This window comes from Macrobrachium nipponense, chromosome 4 (genome assembly GCF_015104395.2).
Source record: "Macrobrachium nipponense isolate FS-2020 chromosome 4, ASM1510439v2, whole genome shotgun sequence".
Lineage (NCBI taxonomy): Eukaryota > Metazoa > Arthropoda > Malacostraca > Decapoda > Palaemonidae > Macrobrachium > Macrobrachium nipponense.
In genome coordinates this window covers 72,569,857-72,596,790 of record NC_061100.1, presented here as the reverse complement: position 1 = coordinate 72,596,790, position 26,934 = coordinate 72,569,857, and the positions used below count along the sequence as shown (strand labels likewise).

At 37.8% G+C, this 26,934-nt stretch overlaps 1 protein-coding gene and 1 long non-coding RNA gene across 2 annotated transcripts in view; one reads left to right on the top strand and one right to left on the bottom strand.

The window, feature by feature from the left end:
• Nucleotides 1-26,934, bottom strand: part of LOC135210948 (transmembrane protease serine 9-like) — a 95,958-nt gene that overhangs the window by 34,590 nt on the left and 34,434 nt on the right. The window contains exons 6-7 of the mRNA XM_064243927.1: nucleotides 23,885-24,006; nucleotides 23,581-23,694 (exon numbers count right to left, since the gene is read on the bottom strand). Coding sequence (XP_064099997.1) covers nucleotides 23,581-23,694; nucleotides 23,885-24,006 — 236 coding nt within the window. The remainder of the gene's footprint in view (nucleotides 1-23,580; nucleotides 23,695-23,884; nucleotides 24,007-26,934) is intronic.
• Nucleotides 1,969-26,934, top strand: LOC135210949 (uncharacterized). The gene is made up of 3 exons (XR_010313595.1): nucleotides 1,969-2,336; nucleotides 22,589-22,972; nucleotides 23,599-26,934. It is a non-coding gene; the product is annotated as an uncharacterized LOC135210949 (long non-coding RNA).

The following is a 26,934-nucleotide window of genomic DNA, read 5'->3' as shown; positions in this document are numbered from 1 at the left end:
GCGCCAACAGAGATTTGCTTTAAGGGATGAAAATGGAAATATCAGTAAAAGAGATGTAGTGATAAAAATTGATTTCTATACAGAGATGTACAATAGTGATATAGGAATTAACTTTGTCAAAAGAAATAATGAAACACCTGAGACGGTACCAAAAGTAACAGTAGGAGAAGAAAATAAAGCATTAAAAGGTAATGTGCGTGCATGTGAATTTTCTTACCTGTTATCATATAATATATATATATATATATATATATATATATATATATAATATATATATATATATATATATATATATATATACCCAACATCAAATTTAAGGTTGAATGGGAGACAGACAACAAAATTCCTTCTTGATGTTTTAATAATCAAAGACACGACAGAATACAAATTTACCATATACAGAAAACCAACGTTCTCACTACTTCAGCTATCATGACATTGCTATCAAGATAGGCGTAGCCAACAACCTATTCTTAAAAGCCTTACGAATTTGTTCTTCAGATTTGATGGAAAAAGAATTTGAACTAATTCATAAGCAGCTTTCCTCTTTGAGGTATCCTGACCATATAATTGAGAAAGCAATTCACGACGCAAACGTAATTTTCTACCAACCTCCTCAAGACAAGACCAGAGACACACCCAACAATAAAATAAAAATTACACACCTTAGCCAAATCCCTGATTAACGTCCAACAAAAGACATCCCCCAAAATAACTTCCCCAAAGATTAATACAGCACAACCAGTCAGTTAGGTATGGACAACAAAACCCAGCTATTTTCAACCATATAAAGAAACATAACCATAGTATAAACTGGAATTTGTCACGTATAATTTATAGCAGCAACTGCCGGTACAAGAGTCAAATGATGGAATCGGCCTTGATTAAAGAGAGACAGGTAATGAATATCTCAAAGGGAGCATGGGACACAGATGTCATCGACAAGGTTTTAATTCAACCGATTAAAGGAAGATTGTCAGCGGGAGTGACCTAAATTTTCCGTACCTGTGGATGGACCTCTTGTTATAAATACCACCTTTTCTGTAACTCTTCTCATTCATCTACCTGAAGAGGGAGACAGCAGTCTCTGAAATATAGTATTTCTCTCTTTATATTTTGGTGTTTTTATGGGCTCCTTTTATTATATATATATGCATATATATATATAATATATATATATATATTATATATATATATATATATATAGATATATGTGTGTGTGTGTGTGTGTGTGTGTGTGTGTGTGTGTGTGTGTGTATGTGTGTGTGTAATGAATAATTCCATAATAAAAAGCAATGTGAGAACATTACTTAAAAATAGAACATCAAGTAACCAGGTCAGGGGTGATTTAGGAAAGTCTGCCAAAAACCACAGCCCAGGATGCATGAGATCCTTAGCTAGGCATAATGGATGACAAACATCAACAACCTCATTCCGTGGGAAACCTACTTCTCATGGGTTGACGGGGCTTAGCCTAGATAAGTTATGTTCGTTCGTATACCTGTATCTTTTGTTAGGTTTGCTCGCCTATGGATTTTTATATGAATTTGTAACACTCACTTCCTCTTCTCCTATTGTCTCGCACAGACATTCAAAGCCTTCTCTGCAAAGCTATCTCCAGATGTAACTTTTTTGAGAATAGAAGTTATTTTGCTACTCTGTGTTTCCATGACTTACCCTCCACCCAACTTCAGAAATATGAATATACGTAGAGTTCAGAGAATATCCTCGCAGTTCAACTGAGAGAGAAAGAGAGAGAGAGAGAGAGAACGTCATAACACAGATGTTCGCTACGCGAATCAAAAGTACCAACGGTTGTCCGTTTGTAAACACGGCTACCACTATATTGGTGGCAGCTCGCATTGAAAGCTGAAATTGGAAGCTGATGAGGGTACATCGTCAGTAGCAGAATTTAAACACTTTATCATATAATGGAATCTTTCTGTGATGTCGGAACGGAAGAATCTACAAACAGCCACAAACCTCGGCATCATGTCTCAGGCAGCGGCGTTGCAGTACCACAAGACTTCAGCTTATCCTACGATGTCGACCTTGGAGAAAGTTCACCTATACTAAAATATATTAGCCATACCCTATATCATGGCTTCTTCAACGTAATCTCGCCTTCATCAACAGTGTGGAACTTCGGGAACATCTGCCGTACGTGACTTCCGCAGAGTATCATCGACATAGTAACGGAACGGAAATCAGATGTTCTACAAACAAGGACACCGCACGTTGCTTTCAATCGGTGTCAAGTAAACCAAGGGCGAATACCAGCTGATCCGTGATGTCATACAACATCTTCGAGGGATTCTCTCATATATACCAGCTAAGTAAGCCTTCTTTATTCATTTTCTTGCAGGAATCTATCTTTATCATTTTGCTAACCATTCCTTGCAGGATTTCATCTTTGTCATTCATGCCAACCCTTCTTTTTCAGCAGTTTTAATGAAATATTTTATCATATCTTAAGTGCCAAACCTTATCATTTTTGGGGACACGTTATTATTTCTGTTCCACATTGTATTTTATATAACATGCGTTTACGCAGTGGACGTGTGTACTCTTATAGGTACTTTGATAGGGTTGCTAATAGACATAGTGACCGAAGAAATCGAAGACAAAGATGGCCACTGCAGTTACCTCGGGGGCATCTGCACCGGTTTCATCCAATAACCCGGTAGTGACTTTAAGTTATTGCTAGATCTGCCATTGTTCCTTTCCAAGGGCGCATTAATGGGTTTTTGCCTCAGGGGGTAGAATCATGGATTTCATCAGTGGATGCTCATTTAAAAGCTAAATGTATAACATTGCCGTCCCTAAAGCTTCACTGATTTTGCAAAAGGGGATACTGGGTCTTACCTTAGGGGTGTTTCCTTGCAAGAGGCAAAGACATGGCAGTAATTTAAAGTTAAATTACGCTCAGTATATGGCAGCGAGAAGCTTTGGACAAGGTTTTAGCTTAAAGAAATATTTACAATTTGGTCTCTATGACTCATCTTAGTTTGGTTGATAGAGTGGCACTTATTGAATATCTGAATCAATTTAATCAATCACGTTGGGTTAGTGGTAATGACATAGCTGTAAAGGATTTTATCAGGCTTATATACTTAACTTTCATAACAGCTATGTTGCCAAAAGCCTTGGTACGTTGTTTTGATGAAGAGCTAATGCCCGAATTATATATATATATAAACAAATTAAGAAACATAAGTCTAAATGTGCAGATTTAGATCCCTCTCTTGTCCAAGTTTTTGCAAAGAATGAAAACAAACCACAGCATGTAATCATAGTTAGCAGTAACACGGACGGGATAACTTGTTTTAACTGTAAACGTACAGGGCATATGATAGCTGATTGCTGTACGCGTTTTTGCTCCATTCATAATAGCTCGAGTCATGCATACGCTCGTTGTTTTTAGCGCAACCAGTCGCAGGGTGATGCTAAAAATACACAGCACATTGCCTATGATAATAAGAAGAAACATCCACATAATCACAAAAAGAAACAATCGAGTAGTAACACTGTGCAGAATCAGAAACAAGCAAATTGGGCTTCAGGGAACTCTGTTCCTAACCCATCTATCCAAAACAATCAAAGTCAGCCAAATTTTCCGAGTGTCCAAAGCAAATCAAATACCACCAAAATAACTCCAGAGGGAGACAGCGAATTAGATGGCAAAATAAGTGAAGGAAGATATGGAGAGAAGAGGTTTGGTGGAGGATGATGCCTTTGATAGAATGCAGAGGAGGAGACACATCAGGCAACCGACCCTTTAGTGTAGGGATAACGATGGGAAAGAAGATAGATATATATACATCCCCATTTTGCCATTCAGTAAGTTAAATTGCGATATATATTCTTTATTAGTTTTTTTCTGCCGCTTGCCACCTCTTTACAGAAAACGTACATTCGGCCTCTAAATCCGAAAATTACTCCAAAACTGCCGAGGCCAAAAAGAAGCTAGTTGTGCCACCAAGGGGTCAAGAATTACCTACTTGGGTAACCAAGGAGAGGGAAAAAGCTCTGGTAGAAAGGGAGAGAGAAAGAGAAGAAAGGGAGAAAGAAAGAGCTGGGAAGGAGAAAGAAAGGGAATTTTAAGAGAAAAGAGAAGAAGCTGCAAGAGTAGAAAGGGAGAAATTAAGAGTAAGGAAGGAGAGAGAAAGGGAATTCAAAGAGAAAAGAGCAGAAAGAGAGAAATAAAGAGTAAGGAAGGAGAGAGAAAGGGAATTCCAAGAGAAAAGAAATGAGGCCGCAAGAGTAGAGAGGGAGAAAGAAAGAGAATTCCAAGAGAGAAGGGAAGCAGCAGGTAGAGCTCACCAACAGGCTATGGAAAATGCTGGCAGGCAGCCCACTACGTCCAAGTCATCTCACTCCACACTCAGTAGCATGACACCCTCATTCGGCCGTGGAACGAGTCCAAGATAGAGGCCTGGCTCGACCACTTAGAAAAGGTCCCGGAGAACTTCCAACTTCCTCCCACCAAAGTAGCACTCATCTTGGCAAAATACAAGGTAAGGGGGCCATCATCTTCCAAGCCCTCCCCGTTCACGAGCAAGTAGATCTCACTCTTGTAAGGGAGGCCATCGTCAAAGCTTTCGAAATAACCCCCGATAGATGGAGACAAAAATGGAGGAGCATGTCAACGGGATCCGGGTAGGCATGGTCGGAATGGATGACAAAGAAGACACCCAGCCTCTAGAGGTGGATAAGGGCCTCCAACGCTGTTTCTGCGGAAGAGATCCTTGAACTTTTCCAGTTGGGAGATTTCATCTCATATGCCCCTCTTGAACTTGTCACTTATTTGGTGGATTTTTAAAAATCCAGAACGATCGTAGAGTGCTGTAAGTGGGCGGATGTCTGGGACACCCACCACCTAGTCAGAGTTCCCTAAATAAGAAAATCTGACGTGTCGCTCCCTTACTTGCCAACTATCAGATGATGCAGCAACAAAGTAATCAGCTGCATTAGCCCATGTGCTGGCTTTGTAATAAACCTGACACTCCTCAGATCAGTGACATTTTAAACCAGATCCTCCAAATTCGACCCCTACTCCCCCTTAGTATGGAAATCGCCAGAATCATAATAATAACAATCATTGGCAACGGAACAACCGGCCAAAGCCTAACTATAGCAAGAGCTTTTGTGACTCATGCAAAGTGCATGGGCACACCTCTTCCTGGGCTCACTGCCCCAAAAAGGAAGCCGCTCCCGGTATCGCCATGGCAGTGAATGACCCATCAACTCTAGGCCCCCCAGTTCAGGGCCCCATATTTGTTGCACCTCCCAGAGGTCGTTATCCTACCCACCAGATTTGTGTGAAAAAATATGTGCACTCTTTTTTCATGATGTAATCCTGCTTCTCCACACCTTTTCCCACCTTTGTTGATAGCCAAAGTCTTTCCTGGTAGGCAAAGTGCCATGTATTCGAGATCTAGCAGCAAGAATGAGATGGTTCTCATGTCTTTTTTTGTGTTTTATTCCCTAGTCACTCTGGCTCCCCGTAGAACACTCCCCTGTGCATTATGCTAAATTAATTTCTACATACAAGAAGGATAATGTCTTTTTTATACATCAAAATCAAAATATAATTAACTAGTCCGCACAGGTATAAAAAGGCCCTGTGCGCCACAATCGTCCTCTTTTGCTTCTAGTTATCCCATTAAATCTCATTAGGCAGAGGGGACTCCAATCTTAGCTTGTTTAGTTCCACAAGGAAGGGAGATGCGAGTGACATAGGTGACCATGACTAAGTCCAGTGATTAATCGTTCCATATTTTTACCATCATTGGTTCAAGTATACCGTTTGATGTCTGCATTTGAGTATAAGTGTATTGCCATTATGTTTGTGCATCAGTGATTGCGCCTTTTCCTAGATTTGTTGAGATTTTTTCAAGATTCTCGTGGTCATGTGACCACTCAAGGTTCTATGTAAAGTCAGGGGTAATCCGTCCTTATTGTTTGTGAGTCACACTGTAGATATGTTAATAATCATTTTAACTCAGCGTGTTTCCATAGAGCTGTCTTTGTATATGGGCTGGGACTTTTCCCCCTCAGGTGGGACTATCCTCCTTATAACATCGTGGTTGAATTAGTACTCTGTCGTCGAATATTTCGTGATAAGGTCTGAACATTTGATGACTGGTGCGCAGATATCCATGATACAAATAAAGTTCCTCCTGGAGTTAGGATTGAGAGGCATTAATTAATTACAACAGACAGCCTCAATCATATTAGAATGTTCTTGCGCACCATCTGGTTCAGGATCACACGACCTCACCGTTCAAAAATATGTACTTTGGCGATGGCTACATACATTCCCGGTGAGCGTGACGTCTTGTTAGGACTAAATATTAAGCCTCACATTTTTTAACAGCCTCAGGGCTCCGCACATACCTCACTCCAGACCAATTCTGTAGTCCTCCGAGACTTGCCCCTGCACAGCCAGTGCCCCTTGAAGGCATCAGGCATTGCTATGGTCCTATCCTTATGTGCATTAAGCCATGTTTGAATCCTCTTACTTAGCCAGGAACGGCCTCAGTGCCAGTGCCAAGGCAAAATTCAAGTCTTCCTCACGAAGCTCCCCATCCAGGCTACTTCTCTGCAACCGCTGGCTCAACTTCGCTACCGATGCCGGAAGCAGCTGCCGGGCTAATTCCACCCAGGACGGACACACCAAAGGCACGGCCTCACAGACCGCCTCGGAGTCTCACCTCTTCCTCTTCCCTTCCATCAGCAGCTAAGTAGCCTAAAGCCGACCCTCAGTTGGCCAAAGAATGTCAGGGACCGAGTCAAGCAGTGTTAGGCACGGTGGTGAATGCCATTGTTGCATTGTTGCGACTGTCACAGCAGTTGGAGCCGATTCTATTATGGCAACCTCCATGGACTTACATCTTCTAAGTCCTCCCATGGCATCGTCAAACCGACTTTGGAGAGGTCGAAGGAAGAAAGGTAGAGGACACTGAAGATTCCAGAAACCTTGGAGAAGCCAATAGGCTCTCTCCGCACTAGTGCCCTGGCATAATGCCATATTCTTTTAGAGAGTTCTGGCCCTTCACCATCCAATGGAAAGTGCCCGATTCTGCTACTTCAACTTCGTTCTTATTCCTCTTTTGCGACTGTATCTATTTTTGTAGTTTCCATATCCTCTCACTTATAATTTCCTTCCTTCTTATCCTTGCCTCTTAGGCACCCTTTCCTACTTATTCTCTGCTTAGGCAGAGCCCACTCACCAGCGAATCTGTCAAATTTAAAATTAGCATGTCATTTAGAAATCCTAGCCAGATAGAATGCTATACATTTAGCTTGGCATACGAAAGCTATGTTGTTGAAATCATGGCTCCATTTTTGTACCTAAATCGTTCATTTTAAGTGTATAATAAATAATTCCCCATTTTTATTGCTTGTGTTATATATATTATCCACCAAGAATCACTCCTGCCTTCTTAGTTCTATCTATTTTTTTATTCTACCCGCCTAGCACCGGGTCATTTGTATTACGAAACCGCAGGGTCCATAACACCCCTGCGAAACGCGTTTGTAATGCCCTTTCAGGGCCACTTAACAGCATGAACTATTTTAAGTTAAATAGATGGTATTCATATATGATAGACCTAAGTATATCACTAACCCTTCTAGAGTAAAGTTAGAATAAGTAAAGTTTGGTCAGATAAAATTAGAAGCTCACTTAAATATTATAATAAGTTCAGATTTCATTTGAGTAAAATCATTGTAAAATGTATAAGCTAATCTTAAGAATAATACGCTTGGGCAAGATAATATTTAGTTTAACAGTAAAATCACTAAACTAGATTTGTTGTTGTTCATTTTACTTTAAGGGACTTTCCCAAGAGAACGTTAAGTAACTATTACTGAGCATAATTATCTTGTAAGATGCCCAATCGCAAATTAATATAATTATAACAAGTGGTTGCGAGTCAATAGGTATAGGTGCTTGTATTACATGACCGCAACAAATTTCATTAGTTTAAGTCCTATGTGATCAGATTCCTCAGAGGGGAAAGAAAGAGAATTACCTCATTGCTAAATTATTTTCTCCAAGTCAACCCAGACAGGCTGAAATGAGAAATGACTCTTCAGATGTGGAGGTATTATATATTTACCACCATTTTGCCATTCAGTTAGGTAAATTGCGATAAAGGAACATGCACACGGCAGGCTTTTCTCTTTCTCTCTCTCTCTCTTGGAGTCTCCAATCTGTATTCTTTTTTCGTTTTTTTTTCTGCCACTTGCCAGCCTATTTTCAGAAAACGCACGTTCAGTCTACAAATCCGAAAATTAATCCGAATCTGCCGGACTCCGAAACGAAGCTGATAAAAAGGGATCAACGGGCCTCACTCTCTCAGACCCTCCAATCGCGAGTTGATGACAGGAACTAACCTGCTCCTCTTCCCCATTCGTGGCAGCCCTTGTTTTCCCACGTGGTTGCTTTACTCTTCTCAGAGCATGACGAATTTAAAGTGAAATTCCTTTCTCCACCGGCACCTTTAGGAAGAAGCGGAATCCAACGACCGAAATGCAGTAAAGTATCATCTCACTGTCATTCCTGCTGAGAGGTGGCCCTTCCTCTCCTAACCTTATGCTCTTGGCTCTTAGACGCGCACTCCAAGTCCTCGGCACGGTCGAAACCTGATTACATGTTTTCCAGTACTACAGGCAGCTGTTTCCAGTATTAATTCGGACCCTGAATGTCCTTAGCGCCCTTACTGGCGCCTTGAATACGTACAGTACGTAGTCTGTAAATATACTCCTTTCAAATTTAATCCTTAGAGTTTTTCTTACATTTTTCCTTTGAAATTTAATCCCGAGCCTAAGCCATACATTTGTTTATAAACTAGACTCCATAAGGCCTCAAAGTCAGACCTTACCTTACAGACCTTACATCTTGTTCGGGTTGCCCCAGGTCCCTCAGTGTGAGGCACCTCTAATGTCTACCAGAGAGTTGCTAGTACATCTTCCGGTATATTTTGCATCTTCCAATCTTGGATGGTCTGGGATGCAGTTTAGATATTTGTCGAGCTTATTCTTAAACACATCTACGCTCACTCCTGATATATTCCTCAGATGAGCTGGCAACGCATTGAATAGACGCTGCATTATCGATGCTGGTGCGTAGTGGATTAATGTCCTGTGTGCTTTCCTTATTTTTCCTGGTATAGTTTTGGGCACTATTAATCTACCTCTGCTTGCTCTTTCTGATATTTTTAGTTCCATGATATTTTCTGCTATTCCTTCTATCTGTTTCCATGCCTGAATTATCATGTAGCGTTCTCTTCTCCTTTCTAGACTATATAATTTTAAGAATTGTAGTCTTTCCCAGTAGTCAAGGTCTTTAACTTCTTCTATTCTAGCTGTAAAGGACCTTTGTACACTCTCTATTTGTGCAATATCCTTTTGATAGTGTGGGTACCATATCATATTGCAATATTCAAGTGGACTACGAACATATGTTTTATAAAGCATAATCATGTGTTCAGCTTTTCTTGTTTTGAAGTGCCGTAATAACATTCCCATTTTTGCTTTACATTTTGCCAACAGAGTTGCTATTTGATCATTGCATAACATGTTCCTATTCATCATCACACCAAGGTCTTTAACTGCTTCCTTATTTGTGATTGTCTCATTATTAGGTCCCTTATATGCATATAGCTTTCTTTCTCTGTCTCCATAATTTATTGATTCAAATTTATCAGAGTTAAATACCATCCTATTTACCTCTGCCCAATCATATACTTTGTTAAGGTCTCTTTGTAGAGCGTTCCTATCTTCATCACAAGTAATTTCTCTACTTATTCTTGTGTCATCTGCGAAACTACTCACTACCGAATCCTTAACATTATTGTCTATGTCTTCAATCATAATAACAAACAGTATTGCAGCTAACACCGTACCTTGCGGCACACCGGATATTACCTTGGCTTCATCCGATTTCTCGTCGTTTGCAATAACTATCTGTTTTTCTGTTGTGTAAAAATTCTTTTAACCATCTTCCTACTTTATCCACGATATTGTGTTTTCTAATTTTCTTCGCTAATATATTATGGTCTACTTTATCAAAAGCTTTTGCAAAGTCTAAATAAACCACATCTGTTTCATTTCCGCTTTTCATATTTTGAATATGTTCTCACGGTGGACTAACAGTTGGGTTTGTGTACTTTTTCCGGGTACGAAAGCATGTTGTCCTTTATTAAACAAATTATTTTTTATTAAATGTTTCATAATATTTTTCTTCATTACCCTTTCATACACTTTCATAATATGTGATGTTAGACTCACAGGCCTATAATTACTTGCCTCTAGTCTTGATCCACTTTTGAAAGTAGGGGTAATATATGCTAATTTGTGCTCATCATAAATCTTGCCTGTATCTACACTTTGTCTTAATAATATTGCAAGTGGCTTTGCGATAGAATGAACTACTTTCTTTAACAAAATAGCAGGAATTCCATCAGGCCCTGCAGCAGCTCCATTTTTAATTTCATTAATAGCCTGCACAATATCAGCTTCATTAATATCTATGTCAGCTAAATATTCACTATTTTTCATCCCTTACTTCTATATCATTATCTTCATTATCTATTCTAGGGGTGAATTCTCTCTTATATCGTTCTGCCAGTATGTTGCAAATTTCCTTTTTTTCATTCGTTAATCTCCCTTCAATTCTTAGAGGGCCTATTTCTATTCTTCTTTTATTCATCTTCTTCGCATATGAGTATAATAGTTTGGGATTTTGCTTGATATTTAATAGGGTTTTTTCTTCCAAGTCCCGTTTTTCATTTTCTTTTGATTGTATAATCTTTTGTTCTGCATTTTCTATCTTACTTTTTAGTTCTATAACTTTCCATGCATTTTTTTTTTTTGCTAGACCTTTTTTCCACTTTCTGATTTTCTGGAACAAGATCCTTCTGTCTCTTGGTATGCATGACTGATGTTTACTTTTCTTCTTCGGTATATATTTATCCACTATTTTCTCTAATATTTTATATAATATCTCCGTATTTACCTTTATGTCATCACTTACGAAAATATTATCCCAATCTTTGTTTAATTCTTCATTTATTTCTGACCATTTTATATTTTTACTGTAGAAGTTGTATTTTCCATATCCTTCCCACTTTTTCATTTCTTGCTTATCTCTGTTTTCACTTGCTTTGGAATGGACTGTTAATTCTATGACATTATGGTCTGAAATACTCGCATTATAAACTATTATTTCTTTAACATAATTCATCTCGTTCACAAATACTAGGTCTAAAGTATTTTCCTTTCTTGTTGGCAGGTGATTTATTTGTTGAATGTTGTATTCTAGTAGCATATCTAATAGCTTTTCGAATTGCCTCTTATCTTCTGCACTACTATTACTCTCTTTTTTATATGTATAAGTACATCCACAATCTCCTATTCGTTCTTTCCAGTCTACGAAAGGAAAGTTGAAGTCTCCAGATAGGAGAATAGTCCAGTCCTTGTGATTTCTACATATATCATCCAATTTTTCTATTATTAAGTCAAACTCTTTAGTATTAGGAGGTCTATATATTACTATGTTCATTAATTTTTCAGATTCAAATTCTACCGCTATTAGTTCACATTCTGAGTTACTATATTTCTCATATATTTTTCCTTGTTTTTTGTCTTTCCCATATATTGCGGTTCCCCCTTGATTCCTATTTTTCTATCTGATCTATAAGTTTGAAACCCTTTTATTTGATCATCATTCCCAGTCTCTTGGGAATACCAGGTTTCACTTATATTCATTATATCTATTTTCTTTTCAATTTGGGTTAGTTCTTCTAAGTACTCTATTTTTCTTTTTGAGTTACTCGTAACTAAACCCTGCGCATTCATCACTATGATGGTTTGCGTGTTTTCTCCTTCATTTAATATTGGTAATAATAAGGATTTTCCCATGTCTCTTTCCTGTTCTGGTATGTTGTTCTTTTTTTCATTTCCAGAAATTCTGACATTAAAAAATCCAACTTTTCCATAATATTTGTTCTTCCTTCATCATAATTATTCATTTTGTGTCTGAATCTGCAATTTTCTCCATATCTGCAATATCCCCTTGCATAATAAAAACAGTTATTATCTCTTGAGTAGAATCTTGGAGCTGATGCATTGAAATTTTTTGCTGGCACCTCTGCATATCTCGTTGATGGCTTGCTTTTTTCTTTTACCTGATATTCTTCATTCCTCTTTATTTTGTTTCTTTCTTATTTTGGATTTATTGACTTGATTGGTTATTTATTTGATTATTTTTCATGGCTACAGGGTGCATATATTTACATTTTTTGTCGAACTTACATCCTTTTCCTTCTTTTAGGTTTTTGCATATTTTTGGATGTAGATCTCTGCAATCATCCTCATATCCATCTAAGTATGCACATTTACCATATATTTCATAGTTGTGACATACCTTAGGATGTTTGTAGTAACATTTTTCTCCATATCTGCAATTCCCTCTTTTCAAAAGGTTGCAGACTTTGTCTTTTTTGTATATTTTTTCCTCTTTCCCGTCATTGTGTAGATCTGGGTAGAGCCTCTTCGGCATTTTCTTTTGTGCTGTCATATCGTAATTTATTTCTTCGTAGGTATGCTGCTTTATAGCCTCATATGTAGTATCAATGAGTATCTCTGCATCCATACTTTTATTTCTTGTTCTTTGTTTTCCTTATCTGTTTCTGGTCATTTCAGTTTTGTTTACTTTCTCTTCGTTTCCTCTTCTTCTTCTTGCTTCTTTCTTCCTCTTCTTCTTCTTCGTCACTTTCAGTTATTATCGTTACACTTACTCTTACGTTTTCGCTCTCTTATCTTCTTCTATCATAACCATCTATCTTCTTCTTCTTATCCTCAACTATTTGTACATTCAATCTTGATTTAATAACATTGTCTATCCATGGTAGACATGTTGAGCAAAAAATTCTTGTGTCTTTTCTCATATCTTGCATTACCTCAGCACACTGTGGATGGGTCGGAATGTTGCATGCAGCACATTTTCTGATTAGGTTTTGTGGATTAACTATGCTATACCACACCTTACACAGTTTACATGCTTTTGGCATTCTTTTTCCTAATGCATCAATTAGGATATTCACAAGGTTCACTTTATTCATTTTCTTTGTCGGAATATGTTGGTTTATGTATATTTTCTTTATGAGTCTCTTGACCACTTGGATTTTATTTGGAACTTCTTCAATTATTTTCAAGATGTTTTCATTTGATTTGTTCCAGTTTGAAGGATTGTATCCTTCTAATATCTATGAATGATTTTGTATCTTTTTGGTTAGGACTGTTGCTGATTTCATAGATCAGAAATGCCAGTTCCCTTCCTGCTACCTCATCGTATTGCGAATCTGCCAAGCAAGCTAAATCTCGCCATTTTTTTCCGCAGTTGGAGCTTACTGCCATCTTGTTCTGATTTACAGTATTTCACTTGATAAACTAACTTAGAAGACGCTTTATCCTACTATTTCCACACTAATCTTATCACCGATAGTTCACGAACACTTCTAGATATTTCTCAAATTCTAGACGTATGTTAAACTTGTGATATTTGTTGATTAATCTGACTTCGACCAGGAACGTCTCACCAAGCAAGATGACTACTACGAGAGGGGATGTAGTGTTCCGGCGTGCATGTCTTCGAGTCCTAGACATACAAATATATATATATATATTATATATATATATATATATATATATATATATATATATATATATATATACATATATATATATATATATATATATATACATGTATATATATATATATATATATATATATCTATATATATATACATATATATATATATATATATATATATATATATATATCATATATATAATCTATATATATAATATATATATATATATATATATAGATATATATATATACATATATGTATATATATATATATATATATATATATTTATATATATAATTATTATTATATATATATATATACACACACATTCTATGAAGGAAACTTTTTTCAAGCATCCTCACTAGCCTTTAATAATTTTAACATATAAGATACACGAATAAAACTCATTTTATTTATAAATAAAAGCATGGTGGGCCTAATTCGCCTATATCACCAACTCTCTTTATCTCTAGGTATACCCTTACTACTTCCTCCATTTAAAGTGACTGCCAAAAGATCCTAATCCCCAGGTACAACCATCAAAGATTCAAATCCTAGCCGGAGGCGGACAACTGGCAGAGGAGGGAAATGAAAGAGAGTGTACAGTTACCATGATACTTGGAAGGTAACCCCACGCGTGTGACCCTGTAGAAAATGGAACGGGCATTTGACTCCCAAGGCCATCTATAAGGATGCTGAAACTTAATCCCACCAAATTTATGTAAGGGCCACGGACTGGTAGTTCTGTCTCAGAAATGCTCAAAGCTCAGAGGAGCCCATAACTAACCCTGGACACTTTGCCTGTCCCTAGTACTCCCTCACGTGCTTATCATCGAGCCAGTACCTACTTTTTGTAAGTGGCATCCCTTTCGTTTTCCTCCCTCCCTTGCCGACGCCCTATCAGAAGATGATGCCATCATCCTGACAAAGGCAGTGCACCAGAATAATGTTTCTTTTAGTCAGTCACGATCCTGTTAATCCTTTGCCTGATTTATTTTCATGCCTATTGTGCAAATAAAACACCGTGAATTTGTATTGAATCATTCAGTGTTAATGTAGCTGTGTATTTATCTGTTGTTGAACTTAATTGCTTGGTATCTTTTATGCACTCTCTCAGTTCCCTTTGCTGGTGTTAGTGTTTCTTGCAAGTAACCATCTTGCATATCGTTGCATATCAACTTTGGCTGTGAAACCAACTCTTCGGCTCTATCGCATGTGCAGGGGCCTTATGCCGCCACCAATTCTACCGTTCTGTGATGTTTGCTTTTTTGCAGACATCATCGGCATAGAATATTGATTCTACATATGATACATTCATTTAGCAGAACCTTGTCATTGCCTGCTAAGTAATTCCCATTCTTCTGATCTGGGTGTTTTATGTAAATATAATTAATTAACTGAACACTGTGTTTACATAATCTTTACCGCATTTGAAAAAAGCCCTAAACCATTATTTCCCCTTATACAATCTTACACCTCAGATTTAGCCAAAATATAGTAGTTCCTTGGTAGTCATAGTGAAATCCCTGTGATCATCCGTTTCAGCCCAGATTCCCAGGAAGTATCTAGAGTAAATCTATAGCAGTGGGAATTAAATGCCAGTATTCTTGCAATTGAACTCGATGCAAGCCTTTCTGCAAATGCAATTATCAGCTGAATAACAATTGCTAAAGCTGGTTGCAAGATTAGAGACGACCCTAGCAATCTCACCCCTTTTATAAAGCACATGAGAAGAGAGCCGGTTCCACAGGTTAATAAGTGTAAATACATTTTGTTTAGATTTATGCTAGGTGCGAAAAGTGACTGTAAATCGTTTTAGTTATTGATAGATCACGCGCATTCTTAATTTAGTCATGAGAACCGATAGTGTATTAACTATTCCGTGAGAATTTTATGCTAATGCATGTTAATCGGCGTGATTTCAAAATAGGAAAGCTATGAAGTGAACTTCGCTGAAGCATTGATAAAAGGAATAGTGGCCTTATTCCTTCGTGCACGTGATAAGGACAATTTGAAAGTACCAAATTCCTAGATAGGTTACCAACTACGGCCTTGAACCCAGCAATTTACGTTTCGCTGGATATATCCTCACTCTCGAGCGATCAATAGAAGAAAGTTAGGAAGTATATAGGAATTAATTCAGTTCTGACCTCAAGTCAAAAGCCTAGTTAATTCCTATTTGGAATCTTTATTCCAGTCCACGTGGCCTCCTAACAAATTTGCATTACTTAATTGAAGTCCGTTAAAAGAATTCCATTCCAGCCAAATCTTAAGGATGAAATGTTTCATTCTTTAACTGAGTCGGATATTCCTCAGCGAGCTGCAGTATTCCCGTGAATCTATTTATTGAAGTGTATATCAACGTGCGAACGGCTGGAACCCGCACACACCCTTCCATTCATATCTGCGAGGGATCGGTGCTCTTGCCACACCATATTAAAATTATCTTGACAGTGCAAGTTACTTTACACACTGTAAGTGTATAACCAATGTAAGCCTAATATTAGTTTTGCCAGCATTTCTCAGCAAGTAAAACATATCTAAAGGTTTACGCTAACCATTGTGATAATTCCCGCTCATCGCGAACTTTGAGTATTTTCAGGCATATTAGATTTGTTCTTCACGAACAACCTTGATTCTTATCAGACATACTGAAATCCATTCATCTCGAACTTTGAGTCTTTTCAGACATATTGAATTTATTCACCATGAACGACCTTGAAATCCATTCATCATAAGCCTTTGAGACTTATTCACACACACTGAATTCATTCTCCTGAACTTTGAGTCTTATTCAGAAATATCAAATTTGTTCCTCATAAACTTTGAGTCTTTTCAGACATATTGAATTTGTTCATCACGAACAATCTTGAGTCTTTTCAAACATACTGAAATCTGTTCATCACAAACTTGAGTCTTTTACACATACTGAATTTGTTCGTCACGGGCAACCTTGAGTCTTTTCAGACACTAAAATCCGTTCCTCACAAACTTCCGAGTCTTACTCAGGCATACTGAATACGTTCCTCCCAAACTTCGAGTCTTATTCAGACATATTGAATTCGTTCATCCCAAACTTTGAGTCTTTCAGACATATTGAATTTGTTCATTATGAGCAGACATCTTGAATCGTCCATCACAAACAAATTTGATTCTTCTCAGACACCCTGAGTCTTCTGAGACATCTGAGCCATTTTCTCGGACAAATTTGAGTCTTTCCAGACACCCTGATCTTCCAAGACCCCCAATCCGTTTTCACGGACAAATTTGATTGTTTTCAGACACCCTGAGTCTTCTGAGACACCTGAACTGTTTTCACAGACAAATTTGATCTTTCCAGACACCCTGTCTTCCAATACATCCAAGCCATTTTCACGGACAAACTTGAGTCTTTTCAGACGTATTGAATACGTTCATCGTGAATTACCTTGAATCTTTCACAGACATAATGATAACCATTTTTAGCACAATCCTAAATTCCAAGGATCAATTACAGTCGTTCCTTTCAATCAACTAGGTCACTCAGGTCCAAATTAGACTGAGTGCCAGTGCCACCTCCTCATCTGAAAGGGCCATTCATCCTTGCCTGTACCGCACCACTGACCACTTCCCTGTTATATCTTACTGTTATATCTAAAGGCCACGACCATACAGGCATCATCTCAAAATGGCAACCAGATCCCAGCAAACTGAGGATTTCAAGTACTATATGGCTGCTGCCAAGGAAATGGGACTAGCAAGACAAACCATGTGGGAGTGGGTCCAAGAGAGAGTAGACTCTGCCATGGCAGAAAGAGAGGCAGAGACAGAAAGAACTGAAAAAGAGAAAGAAAGACAAGCCCAGAAGGAGAGACATAAAGAGCTGAAAAAATAAAGGGGTGAAAAAGAGAAAGAATGAGCTGAAAAGGAGAAAGAAAGAGTGAATCAACTTTGTATGGCCATCAAAGGCAAACACAACCCAGTGACGCCCTCTTCACATTCCACACTCAGTAGTGTTGGCACTCTCATCTGGAAATGGGTGGAAGCTGAGCCCAAGGCCTGGCTCTACCATGTCGAGAGAGTCTTGAATACATACCAGTCTCCTCCAGAGGAAGTAGCACTGATCCTGGAGAGACACCTCGACGAGAAGGGTGCCATTGCATTTGATGCCCTTGATACTGCCAATCAAGGCAAACCTGGAGCGAGTCTGCGAGGCCATTGTAAGGACCTTTGAAATTACCCTTGATCACTGGAGTCAGCTCTGGTGAAGCCTACCAAAAGAAGCCAATCACACCTGGACCAAATGGATCTCAAAAAAGGTTAAGGCCCTCAAGAGATATCTAGACTTCCAAAACGATACCAGAATTGATGACTTCCTTGAGTTGTTCCAGCTCAAGGACTTCCTGTCCTATGTCCCTCCAACCCTCGTGACGAACCTGAGCGACAAAGCCCCCAAGACAATCTCTGAGTGCTGCTACTGGGCTGATAGCTGAGACACCTACCATCCTTAACAAACCTCCTTTGGCCGGAAGATACATCCCACAAGGAAACCTCAAGTCAACTCTCAACAGCAAACCAAGAATGGGCAACAACCCAAGAAAACCAGTGTGTATGCATTGCAAAAGAAGAGGGCACCCCATAGAACAGTGCTGCGTACTCGCTGAACTTCAGCAGAAGGCACCGGTTAAACTCCAATACAGAAATCACACACCTGCACCCTCCAGGGGGCAGTATCATGAAAAGACTATAGCCAAAACTATTGCACTGCCTGCAAAGTTTGTAGCCACTTAGCTCTATAAGTAAAATGGCCTAATCACCATTACATTGGCAGTTACAAACCCAGAGGCATTAGGCATTCCACCCAAGGGTCCCAACCGCAGAGGGTATATACCTGGAGTTGCGATCTCTATACCAGTATTACGTAGTTCAGTGGTATTCCACCAGGGCAGAGCTGCAAAGCCATCTTTAAAGGTCTGGTAACACGCAAATTGAACAGGAGATTAGTTAATGTTTAATGAGTAAGTTATTAGTGAATGTTTAGGGCTTAGTGAATGTTCTGTTTAGGGTTTAGTGAATGTGTAGTGTGTAAGTATTCAGTGAATGTTTAGATACCGAGTGTTTAGGGTTTAGTTAATGTTTTGTGAATGTTAGCGAGTGTTTAATGTGTAAGTATTTAGTGAATGTTTTGTGAGTATTTAGGGTTTAATGAATGTTTAGTGTGCAAGTGTTTAGTGAGTGTTTAGGGTTTAGTGAATGTTTTGTTAATGTTATTGTTTAGTGAATGTTTAGTGTAAGCATTCAGTGAATGTTTTAGTGAGTGTTTAGGTTTTAGAGAGTGTTTAGGTTTTAGGGAATGTTTAGTGAATGCTAGTGTTTAGTGAATGTATAGTATGTAAATATTCAGTAAATGTTTAGTGTGTAAGTATTCAGTGAATTTTTAGCAAGTGTTTAGGATTTAGAAAATGTTTGTGTTTACTGAATATTTAGTAAGTATTCTGTAAATGTTTGGTGAATGTCTTGTGAATGTTAGTGTTTATTCAATTTTAGTATGTAAATGTTTAATGAGTGTTTAATGAGTGATGAGTGGATGTTCATTCACTCTTTAGTGTTTAATGAGTTTTTAGGGGATTAATGAGCATTAAGGTTTTGGTAAGTATTTAGTGTTTAATAAGTGTTTAGGGTTTAATGAGTGTTTAGAGCATAGTGAGTGCTTTGTGAATGTTTAATGAGTTTCTAGTATATAGTTAGTACTTAGTGAATGTTTAGTATAGTTTAGCGAATGCTTAATGATTGTTTAGTGTTTAATAAATGCTTAGGATTAAGTGAGTGTTTAATAAATGTTTATTGAGTGTTATGGGTACAGTGAATATTTAGTGAGTGTTTAGCGAGCATTTAGTGTATAGTGGGTGCCTAGTGAGTGTTTAGTGTTATTGATTGTGAGTGTATGTTATTAAGTGTGAGTGTTTAGTGAGTGTATAGTAAGCGTGTTTAGTGAATGTGAGTGTATATTATGTGTGAGTGGTTAGTGAGTATAAGTGTATTGTGAATGTTAGTGTTTAGTGATTGTACATTACTGTTTAGTTTAGTAACTGCATGTAAAGTAAATTCTGTAATTTACAGGAACCATTGCTTAGATTGGCAATAGCAGATGCATAGGCCTTGACCAATATGGCAGGAGTGCTTAGGCCAACATGCTTTTGTAGGGTAATTTTTCTCTGTGAAATTGGGTTCGGTATTAATAATAATAATAATAATAATAATAATAATAATAATAATAATAATAATAATAATAATAATCTAGCAACAACAACAACAACAACAACAATAATAATAATAATAATAAGTAAAAACAATAATACTAATAGTAATGATAATAATAGTAAAAAGTATAAAAAGAATAGTAGTAAAAATAATAATAGTAATAAGTATAGTATTATTAGCTGGATCAAGACCTTTCAATGCGGCCGCCCGAGACCACACAGTCGACAAGGAGATCGCCACTCCAATTATTGATGCTCTATGGTCCCAACTCTGTGGCACCCCCTCGAGATAGCTACCCGGCCTACCAGGTCACTGCATTTGATGACTCTGGCACACAAATAGACTCATCACGATGTTGAGTACCAACCACTTTAAGATGATACTTCCTACGGATCAATAGAGGGTCACAAGACCCCACACACCCAAATTCTGCACCCTTGCAGCAGCAGGCTACAATCCTGGAGGTTATGACATCCTCCTGGGACAAAATTTCCAGTCCCCCTCCAAATTCAGAAAATCCTGGGTTCAGCCCCCTCAAATAATTCATTAGGCATGAATAAGCATCACAAGCCTACCTTTAACCCTTTGCCAGGGCCACCTGTGTGCCCTGAGCAGTGCCAGGCCCTGTCCCAGTACCAGTGCCAAGACGAACCATAGGTCATATTTCCAGATACCCTGCACTGGAAGCCCAATCTATGTCAGGCCATTTTAAAGTTCCTGGACAGTACCATACTCAGCCCAGACCGAACGATGAGCCCATTCCAAATCTGGTTCCTGTGCCAGGAACTGACTTAGTGCCAGTGCCAGAATATGCCTCGAATCTCCTTCTCAGAGTTCCTAGTCTGGGCTACCTCTCGCCTCACAATTTGGCTCCTCTACCACTGCCATTGAGAGAAGACAACCCACTTTCCATGACCACAATGGAAGTTCACCCAAAAGCCTCAGCCTCGGATCCCATGCCTGAGTCAGTCACCTTAACTCATGAGCCGCTCATGTCAACGACAATCTCTTCATCTTCCTAGTTGTCAGCAGCTACATCCTGAGTTAGGATTCTGCCACATCTCAACTGGCCAATGAACTTGAGGAGCTTCGAGGACTGGTGCTAGATCTTGTAAGAAATGCCTCTGTTCCAGTTGTTGCAGCAGCTGGAGCAGCTGGCACTCCCCTAATCTCCTCAAACTTGGTTCCACTAAACCAAAATCTGACCTCGACACACTGACCCCCAAGAAATCCATAGAAGAGAGGTCAAAGTTATAGAAGTACCAAGTAAGCCTCAGAGAGCTGATGAACTCTCCTTGCACTTGTGCTCTTGGCACAGTGGCTCACTTTTATCTTATGGAGAACATTGGCGCCTCTATCCAGAAGAGGATGCTAGGTTTCTTCCCCTATTACTTCCTTCATATCATTTTTAAATTCGTTCTTTTTGTACTGTTTTCCTTAACTTTGAATTTATCTTCACACTTTAATTTTTCGCCGCATCAAGACACTATCCATATAACCCAAGCTCTGCATATGCAGAGTGACAATTACCAGATATTCTGGTCCCATAAGTCTATTGACTTTCTGTAATGCCACCATAGGTTTGGTAGAGTGTGGTAGATTTTAAATTGTATGCCTTTGAGCCCATAGGCTCATACAAAATGAAGTACCCCAATTGGCACAGTGCCACATTCATACCTGGCACTCTCCGAAGTGAAGCTGCTTCTGAACCATTGGCAGATGTATCTGTCATAGGGGTTGCTTCTTCTGATTTCTTTTTAATGTGCCCTAAGCATTCTAACACATACCTTCATGCCTTTCAGCAAATATTAACATATGGATTGCAAATTTCATTAACTGATATTAATTACTTGCCTTTACATCTGTCATTTATTTTCACTTTTATTTTTCTTGTAACTGAATAATCAAGAGTCCTTAACTGTATCATTTTTCTTTGTGATGGTGAGCCATAGTCTCCTGAGTTATAAAAAATTTTGCGTAGTGATATTATGTAAGTGAACTTTGCCAATATGCAAGAGTAAATTTAGTAAATCGATTGATAGGACACAGTCTTATCTAAGCATCGTGGCATCACTAACACAAGTCTACAAATAATTTGTCATAATGCCTCTTCAGGGCAGACTAACTGCATGTCTTGATATTATAACACTAATTTATCATGAAGAATGCATGAAGTAACACCTAGGATTAATCCATTACAAATCCATTTCTAGTTCTATGTACTGTTACGTACCATTGTGACTATATTTTGCTTGATATTCCTTATAAGTTTCAATAACGTAAATATAAAAGTTATTCTGCGACAACGTAAATGTCACAATTGATGTGTTTCTTCGTAAAATTGAATGATTCACCGAATTTTTGTTTTATAATTTAGGGCACCAAAGGGAAGTGAGAGAGGAAATACTTAAAGTCTCTACATGAGTTTGCTTGATGGTAATCATTCTCACCCGATTTAGGGTATGAATGCTAATTTAGTTGGGGATGCGCTACGGAGGAAACTTATTATCAAGCATCCTCACCAGCCTTTAATGCGATATAAAAATGAAACTCATTTTACTCATTTTTAAATAAAAGCATGGTGGATATAATTCACCCCATCACCAACTCTTTATCTTTCGCTCTGGGTATGCCCTTAATAATTCCTCTGTTTAAAGTGACTGCCAAAAGACCCTAATCTCCAGGTGCAACCATCGAAGATGCAAATCCTCATCAGAGGCAGACAACCGGAAGAGGAGGAAAATAAAAGAGAAAGTGCCCAGCCGCCATGCGTGACCCTGTAGAAAATGGAGTAGGCATTTGACTCCCAACGCCATCTACAAGGATGCCGAGACTTAGTCCCCCCAAAGTTATATGCAGGCCATGGACTGGCAGTTCTCCCTCAGAAATGCTCAGTGCTCAGAAGAGCTCACAACTAACCCTGGACACTTGCCGTCCGGTTTGCCTGTCCCTGGTACTCTCCCACATGTTTTTCATTGAGCCATACTCTATGTAAGTGGCATCCCCTTCATTTTCCTCCCTCCCTTGCCAAAGCCCTATCGGAAGAGGACACCATCATCCTGATGAAGGTAATGTACCAGAATAAGGTTTATTTTAGTCAGTTACGATCCTGTTACTCCTCTGCCTGATTTAGTTTCATTTCCATTGTGTGAATGTCCATTGTGAATATGTATTGAATCATTGAGTGTTAATGTAGCTGTGTATTTATTTGTTGTAGAACTGAATTGCTTGGCATCTTCTATGCACTCTCTCAGTTCCCTTTGCTAGTGTTAGTGTTTCTTGCAAGTAACCGTCTTTTATGTAAATTTAATTAATTAATTAAGTGAACCTCTGTGTTTACATAATCTTTACCACATTTGAAGAAGGCCTTAAATTAAGCCATTACTTCCCCTTGATTGATTCTTCTATGGATCTACTTTAGACATTCTTACATGGTAGTTCTTTGGTAGTTATAGCGAACTCCCTGTGATCACCCGTTGCAGCCCAAAATCCCAGTAAGTATCTAGATTAAATTCATAGCAATACATACAACTGTATATATATATATATATATATATTTTATATCTATATAGATATTATTATATTATTAGATTATTATATATATTATTATTATTATTATTATCATTATTATTATTATTATTATTATTATACATATAATAACCGAACTAAGACTCACGACATGATTTTTCCCCAGCCGTTAAAGTTGTGAAGGCTAACGTGATGGGTGAAGGCGGTGTTGAGGGTGAGGCTGACGTTTCAGAAGAGGTCGCTTCTGGAGATTCCTGCACTTCTGAAAATTAAGAGGCAGTCATTTTTTAAGCCAGTTTTTTTAGGTCTCGCATCATGTTTTTACAAGTGTTACAATTGTTTTATGAACAAATGGACTAAAGCTACTTTTTCTAAGTCCAAGTGGCAAGTCCCCAGAGTAATAACTAAATATGTGATCAATTTCACAAAAAACATAACAATGGAATCTTTACCTGTGGAGGATACTTGGCAAGAGAACCCCGTGCTTCTCTTTTTGCTCGAGGTTGTTGTAAATAAAACGGTCATGGAGTTATCGCTGCTTTTTACCGAGATTTTGCTCTTTTTTCCGCAATACCTGTAAATATAAGTGGCATTACCTTTGTTTTTGCAATATTTCGCCATTCCTATTTCTTGTATATATTTTACGTCCAGTCAATAGAATCAGCTTTGAAATTTTCCTCTTTTACATTATTCTGATTTTTCTAGATAAAAATAATGAACGAAGCTCCTGAAATGCACCAAAAAATACAGGCCCTGGCTATAGGTCCCGTAAGAATTTTGAGGTGGACCAGGTTTTTCTTCTGATCCCATTAGGCCACCTTAAAGGAAGTTAAAAATCTTGGGTAGACATCTGGCAAACCAGTCACAAACTTTTTTATGACACCTTTTTGTTTTTTTAAAGTAGCACGTATCAACTCTTGTAGAATGTTTCTAATATTTTCTTTTTACTGCATATTTAGCGAACTGGACATAAAATTTCTTTCAATTATCAATTATTTAATTATCTAAAACCATTTTGTTTATCTGATTTTTGGGGGTGTGGGAATTATTGAAATTCTATTTTATCTTATTTTTATTTGGAAAATGAATTATCAAAATCCTCAAAATTTTACAGCAGTAGCAATGAATAAGATTTGCTGATTACATATAAATCTAAGTTTTTACTGTAATAGGAATTATAAGCAGTTCAAAACTCATATATACATTCAAATGATCATATTTCTAGTGAAAATCAAATATAGATTGATACTGAATGTTCCATTTTTGCAAAACCTTGCTTTTCCTTTGTAGCAACAATATGCTGGAATTAACAAAAATTAATCAAATTATATATTTTTATCAGATTTGAGTATGAATATATATTCATAATGGTGTGCCCATTGAATTTTGATTAATTTATAAAAGAGAGCACTAATTATAATGCATATGCTGTGACATAACACTTCTTACAAAAATTTACAAGTGATCATGAGTGTCACAAGATATTTTGCATTTACAATAATTCGTACAAAAACATTGTTTCTTCGGCAACTGCATCGTTGAGTATGAGAGAACTTGCAAGAACAGGTAATAATCATACTTTCAGGCATCTCACTGATGCTAGAATCAGGAATAAGAGATGAATCATGGTTACTGACTTTCCATCCAATTCCAATGGATATTTTGGTTCAACCACGTTATACATGTATATATCACCTAAAATGATAGTCTAAGGTGACCTTGCAAAGAAGGGCTTGTGCAATGCTGATTTTGTATATTCAGAAGTTTGGATTGGGCCATTTTTGCATATCGGAGATCATCCAAAGTGTTGCATTGTGACCTCAGTTCTAAAGCCTTCACAAGCCTTCGGCAAGCTTGAAGGATTGGGTAATGGGAGGAAGATGTTGACCAAAATTTAGACAGGTATTTCTCTGGTTGACCCTTGAGGGTAGAAAGCTTAGTGCCTATCATGCTTGTCTGATCCCGTAATAAAATAAGGAGCCAAAAGAGCATCTTTAGTAGCCTAACTTGCCAACGAGAATATTAATTGGTATGATATCTGATGCAGATTTTCTCATCCAACGTTCAGAGAGTCCATTATTATTAACATTATCATAGAAATGAATAAGAATAGCAAAAAAATCTGTCGTTAGAAAGCACAATAACACGTTGCATCCCTTGTTCGACTGCATGAAAAACATGAGGAATAATACTTAGGTCAGCTTCCTCTACATTCGCTGCAAGTGGATCATGGATCACGGAGCTCCGTGATGGACCCATCCTTTATTACTGATACTGCTATTAGTCCATTTCCAAATCCTTACCACTTAGGATAGTTTCCCATTGTTGATTGATTCCTACGGTTTTCATATAGTCAATAAAGAATTCTTGAATCAAAACTTTCTTGTTATTTGATGCCCAAAACCGCTTCATCTTCACATGAAGTTTTGTATAAATACTGAAGAAAGTCAATTTACTGGTTCCACAGATGATGGTCTTTCCCTTTCACTACTTTTGATAGAGAATTTAAGGTAACTATCAAAAACATAATCAATACGACTAAATTTGCACACATTATTTGTTAATCATGTGTGCTGTCAAGGTTTTTAAAGAGGTTACAAATGTGTTCTTACTTTTAAGAGGCAAATTGCAAAACTGATTCATAGCATCTATAATTATGGTGGTTTTCAATATAACTTCTTTTTCAAAATTGCTGCCTTTAGGTTCGAATTTCTTTGTCAGTTCTGACATGAGTACAGATTTCATAGCCTTGGTCGTTGCACCATTCTCATCAAATAAGGATGACGGTAAAATATCACGAGTAAGAATTTGTGTCATGTCAGTTCCTCTCTCTTTAACAATGCCAACTTTCCAATGAGCCATCAAATGATCTTTTATAGCATTTTTAACAGTTTGCTTTTTCTCCTGCATCCTTGACTGCGGCCGAGATATAGTTGGAAAAGTGGGAAGCTTTTGCTGATGTATAGTACCTGAAATATGTATTTTCTTGCTTAAAAACCTTTCACCGATACATGACGAATGCTTCTTGTGATATCAAAAAATTTAGTCATTTCCGGGCATTTAAGTCTGAAACACACTCGTTAGCTGTAATGTTGTGAAGCCTTTTTTCGCATGTTACAGGGTAGGGATTTTTTCTACTTTCAACATACAAGAGCATGTTGGATATTGGATTCCATTCTACATCTGAGAGTCCCTGTTAACTCATGATGCATGATTAGTTCATAGTCTACCGGCGTAACATTGGGGAGCTCTTGAAACATGAGAAAGTTCCCATTCAGCACTATACTCTTTCCTTTTTGTTTGACCAATGATTCCTCCACTTGATTTCTGAGATCGGTTTACCGTTTGTTCAAGGGCCATGTCAATATCTACGGCACTGAACTTTCCTTGCTTTCTTTGAACAACATTGTTTTTAAACTTCAGGGTGATTGCCTCGAAATTAAGCATTTGTTCAAAGAATAGAGAACCGTATCTCAAATAATTAACTCTGTCAAAAATTAGA